At 36.4% G+C, this 14,214-nt stretch overlaps 1 protein-coding gene and 1 non-coding gene across 2 annotated transcripts; one reads left to right on the forward strand and one right to left on the reverse strand.

Annotated features, from left to right (window-relative positions):
* Positions 1-2,217: 2,217 nt before the first annotated feature.
* Positions 2,218-2,781, reverse strand: LOC107871942. Its single transcript, XM_047412199.1, has 2 exons — positions 2,594-2,781; positions 2,218-2,506 (listed from the first exon to the last, which is right to left on the reverse strand). The coding sequence occupies exons 1-2, from the start codon at positions 2,779-2,781 to the stop codon at positions 2,218-2,220; spliced, it is 477 nt and encodes a 158-aa protein (XP_047268155.1).
* A 10,858-nt stretch (positions 2,782-13,639) lies between these two features.
* On the forward strand, positions 13,640-13,746 carry LOC124899035. Its single transcript, XR_007056174.1, has one exon. It is a non-coding gene; the product is annotated as a small nucleolar RNA R71 (small nucleolar RNA).
* The last annotated feature ends 468 nt before the right edge of the window (positions 13,747-14,214 follow it).

The following is a 14,214-nucleotide window of genomic DNA, read 5'->3' on the forward strand; positions in this document are numbered from 1 at the left end:
TCTAAAGTCTGAATCAAATGTCTAAAACTGAATCTAGTAGTCCGACAAGCCTCTACTATCTCAATATAGAGAGTCACTGGGACAAGGCCCCAGCTGACTCAAACTACCTAAAATAAATAAAGGAACATGTACTAATAAACTGAAAGCATGAATAATTAATTCCCCGAACTATAAGGACTCGCCAACTGCAGGGATGTAGATAAATGCTCGGGAATCACTCATGCTACTGAGACTGAGCACCTGAACCTATATTATGAGACAATGTAGCACATAGACATATATATGGATCAGCACTTTGAGGATGTAATGAGGATATGGGGGTGCTTGCAATAAGTAAACATTACCATCACAGTTTATAAAATCATGCATGCTAAATTTAAATGACTCACACGGGCTTGAGTAATCCATAATTTGAAAATCATAAATCATAAATGATAAAACATATAACATAAATCTGGTGAGCCATTACACAGTTCTGAGATCTATAAAGTACTTTTTCTTGAAGCTTAAGAAGCTTAAAACCATAACTTCTAAAACATATACTTTTATCTCAAAGCTTTAAACCAATAGACTGTTGAAGAGTGGGGGACATCTTTTTTCGAGGTTCTTCTAACCAACATACACCATGTAAGCATCCATGGAGTCCCGCGTCTGGCCCCTATTAGTTAGGGTTGTTCTACCCTTTCCATCGGAATAGAACTTCCATTTTGGTGATCACAATCTGAGTTACCAATATAGAAGTGGGAATAAATCAGAATCCTATGTTAGCACATAGTTCTGAGGTCTGAAACTGTAGTAACCTACATATCTCGATGCTAAATTCTACTCCCATTCTTATGCTCAAAATCTTAAGAAATCCACATCAAAAATAGCACAAGGGTTTACAAGAAAACCAATTATGCTTTTCTTTCTTTAAATTTTAAGTTATCTGAACAAAGTGGATTCTTATTTTAGCTTAGGACCAAAAGGTGAAATCTTTGTCAAAATCTGTGAGTAATCTTATCTGAGGGTGCTCATAGCACAAATAATTCTTGAAATAAAAATCTTAAATTGGGGTTTAGTGACCCATACATCAATCTCACATTAAAACATCTAAAAATTAATGTTGATAATGTAAACACTTATAATTCATCATAAAATCTGGAAATTACTGCACAGTGCATACAAATATGAATAATGCCATGTAATTCAACTTTTAAATCATGGGAAATCTCATAATCTTGAAAATAATGATAATGAGTGTAAATCCTAACTTAAATTTCATGGGAAATCTCATAAAATGCAGTAAATTTGTAATTAAAATAAAGTTTTGGGCATATGGATAAAGAATTATCCATATCCAAATCCCACATACCTTAATTTGATGATCTTGATGCTAGAACTTGATTCTTGGATCTTGATTGATGTTTTGGAGATGACTTATTAGAGTTCTTGAATTGCGAATTCTCAATCTTGAAGAATCTTGGAGAATTAAAGAAGAAATTTTGGATTACTTGGGGAGGAAGTTTGAGGCTTAGGATATTCTTTAAGAGAGAATGATGAATAAAGCATAAAGTGATCTCAAATATCATTAATCTTTTATTTTTAGATGGATTGGGGGTTGGAGATTTACCAAAATACCCCTTTAAAGTTTTATAAGAAACTGGAAAATGTACATTTTATCGATCTGGGTGGCCACCGCGATGCGCCATTGTCATAGTGGCTCACTGAAAAATTTCCGAATAGAAACTGGGAAAACTCCGTAACACGGAGACATCGCGGTGCCCCTTTGGAATGACAAAATGACTACTATTTATTTCATGTGGAATTCCTTAAATTTGGACTCTCCATTGCGTAGGAAATTGAATTAATTTTCCAATGATATAAGATTCGCCTAAATTCGATAATCCAATAAGAAGTTATTGTTATTTAAAGTTTTTGTCGTAAAACACCGTCGTTTGGACCCTTGGTACATCATGGAGAGGGTCAATTTCCAACTGACTCTCCTACTGGCATAGAAACCAAGAAAGACTAAGGGATCTTATTAGAATCTATCTCAAAATTTACTGCAACTAATGGGGTCACATAATAGAAACTCGACCCATGGTCTAACAAAACATAAAAATCAAATTAAAAGACATGAAGCATACCAATAAAAACATTAGGTGAATCCTCCTGCTCCTAATGGGATGGTAAGGCATAAAACTAATTATAGCACTGACCGTCATAGGTACTAGATTATGCGCCCTGAGAAGGAGCTGAGCGACTTAGAAGAGCTGGTGCACTATTAGCAGGAGTCTGAGGATGAACATCTCTATTACCCCGTCTAGCATATGGGCACTCTTTGATTCTGTAACCCTGTTGGCCACAACCATAACAACCCTTCTGGCCCCATGAATATTCACCTTTATGATTCTTACCACAATTAGCACATGGGGGATGATTAGCCTTCCCACTCATACTATTCTGAGATCTGGACATAGAAGACTTACCCCACAGTTCTTGCCCATTTCTGGGTGCAGGAGCACTGGTTGAAAAAGGTGCAGGCATAGAAGAAAGATTCTAAAACTGCAAATAATTTCCTCTTCCAAACATATTCTTACCATGATCAAACTGCCCTGTTCTAGCCCTCCTATATGCTATCTCTCTTTCCTTCCTCTTTTTTGCCTCAATCTGCTGAGTATGCATGATCAATCTAGGAAGATCCATATTGGCAATGAGCATAGTGCTCCTACACTCCTTAAATACCAAACCGAACACACCGATCACAAAGTTACTCATGCTTGACCTAGGTTCAGTCATCTGTTCAGGGACGTACTTAGACAACTGGTTGAACTTGACTTAATACTCCTACACAGTCATTGAGCCCTACCTTAGGTTCATGAACTCTTCTATCTTAGCTTTCCTCATCTCATGTGGGAAGAACTTTTCTAAGAATGCATCTTAAAAAATCCAACAAGTCATAAGAGCTGCATTCTCTCATTTACTTTTCTTTCATATAACCACCAAATCATAAGCAACATCCTTCATCCTATAGGATGCCAATTCTAAATTATCCTCTTTAGAAAATGGATGATTTGGGAGATCTTTTTCACCTCATATAGATAAAGTTGTGGGTCCTCATCTTCTTTTGACCCAAGGAATGTTGGCGGGTTCATTCTCATAAAATCTTGGATCCTAGCCGCAGCTAAGTCCCCATGTTGCTGAGGTGGGACTGAAGCTTGACGGTTACCTTGAACATTAGCTATCACACCTTGGGCTAGCTGTTGAAAGATAGCCTAAAACACTATATGTGACACATTCTCCTTAAGAGGGTCAACGGGCTGAGGTGGTTGGTTATTATTTCTGCGGGCGTTAGCTTAATAAGGAGGCATTTTCTATCATGTGAAAGCATGAGTTAGAAGCAAATAGAGACACTGAATGCACGATAGATCATGAAATAAGAAGTGATTTCCTAAAATGCTCTATAGCCTCTTGCTCATAGATGTGGCACTCTTCACACCGATGATCAAGACTCAATGTAATGCGGCTTGTTAGACTCTCTAGGACTCTCTAAACCTTAGGCTCTGATACCAAGTTTGTAACGCCCCAAAATTTAATTTTTGAGATGCCACATGGTGCTTCAAACTATAAGTATTCCTGAGCTAACCCTGGGTCCTTTCTACTAAGTCTGGATCTCAATATAGGGGAAATATGAATATGAAATCATAAAAATGCAGAAAATCTTAGCTGAAACATACTAGAAGTCTTGGTAAAACAATACTAAAAAATCTAAACTTTGAATTAAATGTCTAAAACTGAATCTAGTAGTTCGATAAGACTCTACTATCTGAATCTAGAGAGTCACTAGAACAGGCCCCTAATTGACTCAAACTATCTTAAATGAATAAAGGAACATCTACTAATAAACTAAAAGTATGAATAACTAAGTCCCCAAACTATATGGACTCACTAACAGTGGGGATGTAGATGAGATGCTCGGGAATTACTCACATTGCTGAGACTGAGCACCTGACCCTATATTATGAGACAATATAGCATATAGACATATATGTGGATCAGTCCTTTAAGGATGTACTTAGTATATGAGGGTACACGCAATAAATAAACAATATCATCATATTTTATTAAATCATTCATGCTAAATGTAAAGGACTCACACGGGCTTGAGTAATCCAAAATCTGAAAATCATAAATCATAAATGATAAAACATATAATATAAATCTGGTGAGCCATTACACTTAGTTATGAGATCTGTAAAATACTTTATCTTGAAGCTTAAGAATCTTAAAATCATAACATCTAAAACATATGCTTTTATCTCAAAGATTTAAGCCAATAGACTGTTGAAGAGTAGGGGATATCTTTTTGAGAGGTTCTTCTAACCGACACACACCATGTGAGCATCCATGGAGTCCCACGTCTGGCCCCCATTAGGTAGGTTTGTTCTACCCTTTCCATCAGGGTAGAATTTCTATTTTAGTGATCATAATCTGAGTCATCCATGTAGAAGTAGGAATAAATCTTAATCTTACATTGGCACATAGTTCTAGGGTCTGAAACCGTAGTAACCTACCCATCTCGTTGCTAAATACTACTCCCATTCTTATGCTCAAAATCTTAAGAAATCCACTTCAAAAATAGCACAAGGGTTTACAAGAAAACCAAGTATCCTTTTCTTTCTTTAAATCTCAAGTTATCTGAACAAAGTGGATTCTTATCTAATCTTAGGACCAAAAGGTGAAATCCTTATCAAAATCTGTGAGTAATCTTATCTGTGGGTGCTCATAGCGCAAATAATTCTTGAAATAACAATCTTAAATTAGGGCTTAATGACCCAAGCATATCTCTCACGTTAAAACATCTAAAAATTCATGCTTGATAATGTAAACACTTATAATTCATCATAAAATTTTATAATTACTGCAGAATGCATAGAAATATGAATAAAGTCCTGTAATTCAACTTCTAAATCATGAAAAATGTCATAATCTTTCAAATAGTGATAATGGGTATGAACCCTAACTTAAATTTCATGGGAAATCACATAAATTTCAGTAATTTTATAATTAAAATAAAGTTTTGGGCACAAGGATGAAAGAATTACCCTGGTTCAAACCCTACATATCTTAATTTGATGATCTTAATGCTAGAACTTGAATCTTAGATCTTTATTGATGTTTTGAAGATGACTTCTTAGAGTTCTTGAATTGGTAAATCTCCATCTTAAAGAGTCCTGGAGAAATAATCGAGAAATTTTGGATTTCTTGGGGAGGAATATGAGCCTTGGGGTTTTTGTTTAAGAGAGAATGATGAATAAAGCATAAAGTGCTCTGAAATATGATTAATCTTTTTTTTGGATGGAGTAGGGGTTGTAGATTTACCAAAATACCCCCTTTAATATCATATCCATTAGGCACAACTTGGAATAAAAACTAAATTATACTTAAGAATTCATACAAAAGTTCTTGAACCAAGTTCAAATCTAGGTGCACATTGGTGCTTTGAGCATATAAATATGCCCAAGGTCACCACCCAGACTTAAAACCTTGTTCGTCCTTGAACACATGAATTCAAAAACATAATTACTTCCTTTTTTCATCACAATCTCAAAGATATGTGGCCATGGGTACTTACAATTTGTAATAACAAATTCTTACATCATCTTGTCAAAATAGTTTTTCAACACATGAGACAATTTAGTACAAATTTTTCTATCTCACATATGAATTTCTAACATGTTGGCGAACTCAATTAAAGAAACAGAATAAGCAATCTGGCTTTTATCTGCCTGCATCCTCACTAAAGAAAATTTCCCCATATTACTTCACAACGATATCTATACACAAATAGGGGAGTATCAATATCAAATTGCTCGCTCTGAACAAAGAATTCGTACATGCTAGTAAATGAACCATAAGCTTCCCCTTAGTATTCTACTCCACTAATAGTTAGATGTTTGGGTGAATGATCAACTAGGTCTTTTTTGGGTTGTAATAAAGGCTTAGGGACAGGTAGGTACTATTTACAGAAATAGTGACTATTTCTCCTAAGGGTTTAAATACAAGAACTACCAATTCACTCTGTTTTCCAACACCAATTTATCCTTCTATTTCTCCCCATACTTTCATTTGTCAACACCTTTTTCAATTAACTTAATTTCTCAAACTAGGTTGGGAGTATTAATCATTTCTTCCATATTCTTGGTACACACCCCTATTATAGTCACCCTTAACTTAAGCTTAAAAACCTTCATTAAGGTGCACATTATCCAACTAGACCCAGCATCATCAAACATCAATAACCTCTACTTTAATGCATCAACTGATTACCTTCTTTTCTTATTTTCGCTCTTAGTTTTATTTTAGTCTTATATTAAAAATAGTTAGGAGCTTATTTAGATCAAATTATGATTCAGCAAAGAAGGGGTAAGGTTTCATAAAAGGTTACCAAAGAAAAAGGCTTAAGGCTCAACGGGGTTGACTAATATTATGCACCAAGGGAGGGCTTTTAAAGTTAAAAACAAGGTTTTCAAAAGAATTGCCTACATCACTTCCTGCACCCAACACCCTTTATTTCACTTTGTAAATACACCGGGCAAGTTCTAGTCATTTCTATTCATGTTAAATATATACTAATCCTCACACTCATAGTGCATGTACGGAATCGGCCAAAAGTTCCCAATCATGTTCTTTATTGAATTTAAAATTAAGCCAACACATTAAATTTCATTTATTGAGATTGAATCCTCAGTACTTAAAATAAAAAAACTAGTATGCTTATTGATTCTAGAATTAGTTTCAATTACTGCAAAGATGGCCCATTTTACACACTCCTTTAAGATGGTGATTAGGTTCTCCTAAATTTCTTTACTTCGTATGACTACTCCCTTTAAGACGGACGTCATCCATCTATCATAGGGGATGCCAACTAACTATGACTGTTTATTCCTAATTACCAAAGATAGCAAAAGAAAATGTAACTACTTGAAACTAAACTTGCCAATGAGGGAGCAAATAATACTTTAAGCTGAAGCAATATGCGATAGATGCCAAAGAGGGTAAATTGCAATCCACAAAATCAAAGTTACTAACTATTACAGACCATTTTTTAGAATATCTAGTACTTTAAACCAACACAGCAAAACATAAAAATAACATTATTTAGTTGAATAACAAAAAAAAAGCAAATATGCAAGAGAATACGAACCCACCACCCTACACTTAAAATGAATCACTGTTCTAGTGCTTCCAATTAAGCTTATGGTAGGGTGGCAGTATACTTCCTGATCAATCAAATGTGACTATAGCAGACATGTCTTCAAGAGCCACATCCACATCATCCCCATCATTGTCAGCTCCATCATCATTAGATTGCTCTTTTTCATTGAACTCTATGTCAGAATCCCTATACCTGTATTCTTCATCATTGGGTATATCGTCATCAACAGGCTCCATAAAATTTGGGCCAATCTTCAACATGGTCCTAGCATGACGGCCAAGTGGATAATTGAGCTCTATAACATAGAGCTCCTCTAGTGTAGCAGATCTACCTCCAGTCTGCGACATTATCATGAGGCCGTATAGCCCACCCAGTACCTCATCAGTCCATTTATAGGTAAAATTGGGCCAGATGCCCTAGATATGCTACGAGCAGTAGTGATATCCATAGGACGAGTGATCACCTCAGGTTTATAATCAAACTTCTCTTCATCCACCCGATATGTCCTTAAAAATCTAGTAACCAACCTACCAAATCCAAAGCTAAGACCCACCTAGGTATGTGTTTTCTTCATAATAGAAAAAATTACACTTCCCACATAAATTTCAACATCAGCACACATGAGGGCATAATTTAAACATACCCTATCCCTAGTCACCTCAGTCATCTGTTTTCCTTGAATCAAGCAGGCATACACAATACAACCCCACATTTTTGCTTCCTTGTTCATCTGAGCATACGGAAAAAAAGAATACAAACCTATAACTCGATGCCTCATTCGATGGGATGAGGATCTTTGGCCACACAATAAATGCTTGATGTGTGCATAAGGAGGAGAAATAATAAAATATCATAAGAAATTTGGGTTCATCTCTAGGATACCCAACAACTCGTTAACATCAGCAGTGGTGAATCGAATCACCTTCCCTCGAACCTTTAACAAATGTTCAGGATGGTTGGGGTCCCAATTGGCATAGAATTCTCTAACAAGATGCAAGTTGCATTCAGTCAGCTGATGAAAAATGAAATTCATATTCAGTGCCTCGATTCGTCATACCATAGAAGGACAGTCTTTCATCAAGCTAGCCTGATCAATATAGACCTCTGGAATATACTTAGCATTAGTATGCTTAGTATACCACTGCTTCCCATATATTCTTATAGCTTTGAAATAAAATTTTTGAACTTGCCCCTGCTTAAGTGGAGGGGCCCTAGGCACCTAGTTAATTAACTATCAGACAGTTTGCTTCTCTTCCTCGCAGGGCCAGAAGACCTTGCCTTTGCCTTTCCTTTTCTTGATTGTGCTTCTATTATGCCTCAATAATTAAGAAAAGGATGACAAAAAGTGAAAAATTTATGAAGTTAATAGGAAAGGAGTGTGAGGGCAGTGCGTATGGTAAAACAAAAGGGTTTAGGGTTGGGGAGGTTATATTTATAGAGGGATGGGTCATGTTAGGGTAATGAAATTTTTATGTCCAATTTCAGCCCCTTCCACGATGTGGTAGTATCATGTAGACCTATTGGATAAGGCCAATTGTCATTTAAATACCTACCACGATGCGGTAAGATTCATGTCCACTCACTATAAATTGACAACTGGCGATTGGCCAAGTTTTGCATCGAGCTGGAAATCACGACAATCCACTAGAATTTGACAATTATCAATTAGCTCTTCTTCGCGTCACGGTGAAATTCCCGTATTCTTACAGGAATTTGACAATTGTCAAATTATCTAGTTTTGCGTCACGCTATTCATCAAATTTAGATTCCTTATGTAATTCTCACCCTTTCCTTACCTGAGTAAATCGCCACTTACACAAATCATTTTGCAAACCTGATTGCTTTCCTCAAATGTGGTAATCTCCTCATTTTCTTTGAAATTCCCTGCAATCTCAAACAAAAACAACAAAAATTATAAGTAAAAATGGGTTGCCTCTTACTCAGTGCCTTAGTTTTAGTCGTGGAACGACTCATTTTTTTTGTATTTTTCTTTTCTTTTTGATTTTATAAGATAAAAATTAAACTACCTATTACAATACGTGTGTGGGTTGCCTCCCACATAGCGCCTTAGTTTACATCATGGCATGACTTAGCTTATCATCACTCATCAGTGAATGTGATAGATTCCTTGTACTTGTCTGGATGACCCACCCAATAATGCTTTACATATTGTCCATTCACAAGCAAATTCTTCATCTTCTCTTTATTCCACAACTCCACAGTTCCATGGGGTGTCATGCGCACCACCTCAAAAGTTCCAGACCATTTCGATCGTAATTTACCTAGGAACAACTTAAGCCGTGAATTAAACAACAACACTAGTTGTCCAGGTTCAAATTCCCTAACTTGAATGTGCTTGTCATGCCAACGTTTGGTCTTTTCCTTGTAAATGGTGGCATTTTTATAGGCATGGAGTCTAAACTCATCAAGCTAATTCAGATGCAACACCCTTTTTTCTCGTACGTCAGTCATTTCAAAATTTAGCTTCTTCACAGCCCAATATGCTTGGTGTTCCAACTCTACAGAAAGATGACAAGCCTTACCATAGACTAAGTGATATTGAGATGTCCCAATGGGCATTTTGAACGTTGTTCAATATGCCCACATTGCATCATCCAACTTCTCCGCCCAATCTTTTCTCTGCCCATTCACGGTCTTCTGAAGTATTTGCTTAATCTCCCGATTGGATACCTCAACTTGTCCACTTATTTAAGGATGCTATGAAGTGGCCAACTTGTACCGAACACCATATTTAGCAAGAAGATTCTTGAACCAGTTGTTGATAAAGTGCGTACCTCCATCACTAATTATTGCTCTTGGCATACCAAATCTGGAAAGTATGTTCTTCTTCACAAACTTCAGCACCACTCTTGCATCATTAGTCGGACTCGCCATAGACTTCACCCATTCAAATACATAGTATACTGCAACAAGAATGTACAAATTACCTTTCAAAGGTGGGCAGGGGCCTATGAAATCAATCCCTCAAACATCAAAGGCATCTACTTCTGAAATATTATTCAGGGGCATCTCATGATGCCTGGTTATAGTACCCAGCCTTTGGCATTGATCATAACTCCTTACAAACACTACTGCATCTCTAAAAAGAGTTGGCCAAAAAAAATCTGATTGCAACACCTTCATAGCAGTCCTCTCTCCACTATGATGTCCACCATATGGACATGAGTGGCAATTTTGTAACACCTTTACAAATTTAGCCTTCGAGATACACCTATGAATCACTCCATCTAGACCCTACATGAAAAGGTATGGTTTATCCCAAATGTAAGCACGTGAATCTTGGAGTAATTTTTTCCATTGTTGAGAGATAGTTTTTGGAGGATCTACCCCACAAACTATCAGGTTTATAATTTCATCATACCATGGAAACTCAACTGCTTCTAATAACAATAACTTCTCATCAGAAAAGTCTTCCTTGATACTCTGCAAGTAATCCACAATATGGTCTTGATTTTCCAGCCGTGACAAGTGATCAGCAACCTGATTTTTAGCTCCTTTTCTATCACGTATCTTATGATCAAATTCTTGAAGTAGCAAAATCCACCTAATTAGTTATGGCTTTGCATCTTTTTTTCACAAGATACTTAATAGAAGCATGGTCTATATGAACAATGACCTTGGTACCAATTAAGTAAGATCAAAACTTATTAAATGCATATACCACAGCCAGCATCTCTTTCTTTCTAACTTAAGCATCATTCAGTACCTTACTAGCATAGTAGATTGATTGAAATACCTTCTCTTTTATCTGACCCAACACTGCTCCCAGTGCAATATCACTAGCATCACACATTAGCTCAAAAGGTAACTCCCAATCTAGTGCTATCCAAATAGGTGCTTCTATCAACTTCTTCTTGAGCTTTTCAAAAGCTTCATGGCAATCAGCTCTAAACTCGAACTTGTCTTGTTTCTGTAACAATTTGCACATAGGACTTATGATCTTTTAGAAAACTTGAATGAATTGTCTATAAAACCTAGCATATCCCAAAAAACATCGCACACCTTTGACTGTAAATGGATGAGGCAACTTTTCAATTACTTCAACCTTTTCTTTGTCAACTTCCAGCCCTTTGCATGACACTTTATAGCCTAATAAAATTTCTTCTCTAACCATAAATGGCATTTTTCCCAATTCAACACCAAGTTTGTTTCTTCGCAATAAGCTAGAACTTTGTCGAGATTTTGCAAACATATTTTAAATGAATTCCCATACATAGAGAAATCATCCATGAATACCTCAAAAAATTCCTCCACCATGTCCAAGAATATCACCATGATACACCTTTGAAATATAGCCGGTGCATTGCATAATCTGAATGGCACGTGTCTGAACGCATACGTACCATATGGATAAGTGAATGTGGTCTTTTCTTAGTCTTTTGGTGCTATTTATCAGATTGTATCAACAGTACCCATTCAGAAAACAATAATACTCTTTCCTTGCCAATCTATCCAGCATTTGGTTAATGAAAGGAATTGGGTAGTGATCTTTACGTGTTGCTTCATTCAACATCCGATAATCTATACATATTCTCCATCCAGTAAATGTACGTGTGGGAACCAACTCGTTATCATCAATTGTCACTACTGTCATTCCTCTCTTATTTGGTACATAGTGCACCAGACTAACCCATTTCCTATCAAAAATTAGGTATACAATATCACTGTCTAACCACTTGATCACCTCTTTTCGAACTATCTCCTTCATCATAGGATTCAACCTACTTTGTTGCTACACTCTAGGTCTGTACCCTTCTTCCATGTAAATATTATGCATGCGAAATACTAGATTTATTCCTATAATATCAGACATCTGCCAGGCAATTACTTTCTTCTCCTTTTGAGAACTACTAAAACTTCCTTTAGTTATACATCGGATAATCCTGCAAATGAAATAATAGGTAAGGTATCTTGATCACTAAGAAAAAAATATTGTAAGTGAGGAGGAAGAACCTTAAGCTCCAAGTTAGGAGCTTCTTCAATTGAAGGCCTAGGTGGTGGACCAATTGGTTTATTCAAAGACTCGATCACCAGTTTATTTGTCTCTATTAAAGCTAAATGCATAATCTGGACCAATCCAATGCTTCCAAATCCCCATGCAGATCATCTACTAGTGCTATGACATGGGCATGATATTTAAGCTATCCCCCAAGTCACACAATCCACGTGCACAAATAGTATGACCAAGGGTAATCTACAATGTAAAACTCCCCGGATCCTTCTATTTCATGGGTAGTTTATTTTGAATTTTTGATGTGCATTCTTGTGTAAGTTCAACTATAGCATATTCAGTCAATCAATTCTTATTAGAAACAATATCCTTTAAGTATTTCGCATATTTTGGCACACTTTGTAGAATCTCAACAAGATGAAGGTTTACTTGAACTTGCTTTAAAAGATCTAGAAATTTCTTAAAACTGGCTTCCTCTTGATACTTTCTTGCCCTTTGAGGAAAGGGCAAAGGAATAGCCTTATTCTCTACACGAATCTCTTTACTATCCTCTTTTTCTTTTTCTTTTACTTATGCTTTTTCTTTGAAACTATCATTAGTAACCAAAGGATTATCCTGCTCCTTCACCATCAACTTTGTTTACAGGCCACTCCTTGTTGTAACCGTATTCACTTGTTTAGGATTAGCCTCAGTGTTGCTGGGCAATGCTCCTTATGACCTTGTATTTTGTGATCCCATGATTTGACCTAACTGCAACTCTAGATGTCTTGTGAGTAATTGTTGACTCTTCAATTCAGCTGCAAACTATACCTGTTGAGCCTTCTTGTCCACTGCAAACTGTGTTTGTTGAGCCATCAACTACTTAAGCATCTCTTCTATATTATTATTTGAGGTAGTCGCCTGATTATTCTAAACCAGTTGTGGATTTGGTTGCACTGGTCCCTTATACTGATTTGTATTCTGTGCTTGATTCCCACCCCATGAGAAATTAGGTTGGTTCCTCTAATTTGGATTATATGTACTGCCAAATTCTGTTGACCCTAATGATTTGCATTCCCCACGTAGTTGACTGAATCTGGATTAACAGAACATGCATCTTCTTTATGCTCACTGCTTCCACAAACTTCACACCATGCATATACCTATTGAACTATATTTATTATGGTTGTTGGTTGTGTTGTAACCAACTTTAAGTTGTTAAGCTGAATAGTTATATGGTTCTGCATTGCTGCAATTCGTACTTGTAAGGCAGTGAACTGATCAACGTCCAAAACCTCTATAACTTTCTTGGGAGCATTCCTTGAGTCTGTATACTAATCAGGATTTCCTTGTGCAATTGGATTAGTAAGGTATACAATTCTTCATATGTTTTCTCCTAAGCTTAACCCCCTGCTTCTGAATCCAAGAGAATCTTTGTATTAGACTCAAGGTCTTCTATAAATGTATGCACCAAAACATCATTCGATTGATGGTGATGATGACAACTTCTTAGAATGCCCTTGAATATCTTCCAAGCTTGGTAGAGATTTTCTCTATCTTTCTGCCTGAAACTCAATATCTCACTCCTCAATCGAGTAGTTTTTTGAGATGGAAAAAATTGAATGAGAAACCTTTGAGCATATTTGTCCCATGTAGTGATGGATTGGTGTGGGTCAGCAAGTTGCCATTTCTTTGCTTCCCCCAGTAGAGAGAAGGGAAAGAATATCAATCTGACATAATCACTATTTACATCTTTAGGATTATATGTCGCTTATCTCTAGGAAGGTTTGTAAGTGCAATTGTGGATCCTCATATGAAAGTCCCTGAATTTCTCCCGCAGATCTCAAAAATTGCACCATATTTTTTTCTATTCCCATTGACCTCCTATTTCAAGCTTAAGAATACTATTAGTGACCAGGTGCGTTAGTCGAATTGCCATTTCTCGAATAGATCTAGTGACTGGTTGAACAGAAATAGCTGGAGCTGGAACATTTCCAACATTTGGATCAGCAACTATAGGATCGCGTATTTCTTCTATCGATCCCATTTGAGCGTAGTATTG

The sequence above is a fragment of the Capsicum annuum genome, chromosome 5 (genome assembly GCF_002878395.1).
Source record: "Capsicum annuum cultivar UCD-10X-F1 chromosome 5, UCD10Xv1.1, whole genome shotgun sequence".
Classification (NCBI taxonomy): domain Eukaryota; kingdom Viridiplantae; phylum Streptophyta; class Magnoliopsida; order Solanales; family Solanaceae; genus Capsicum; species Capsicum annuum.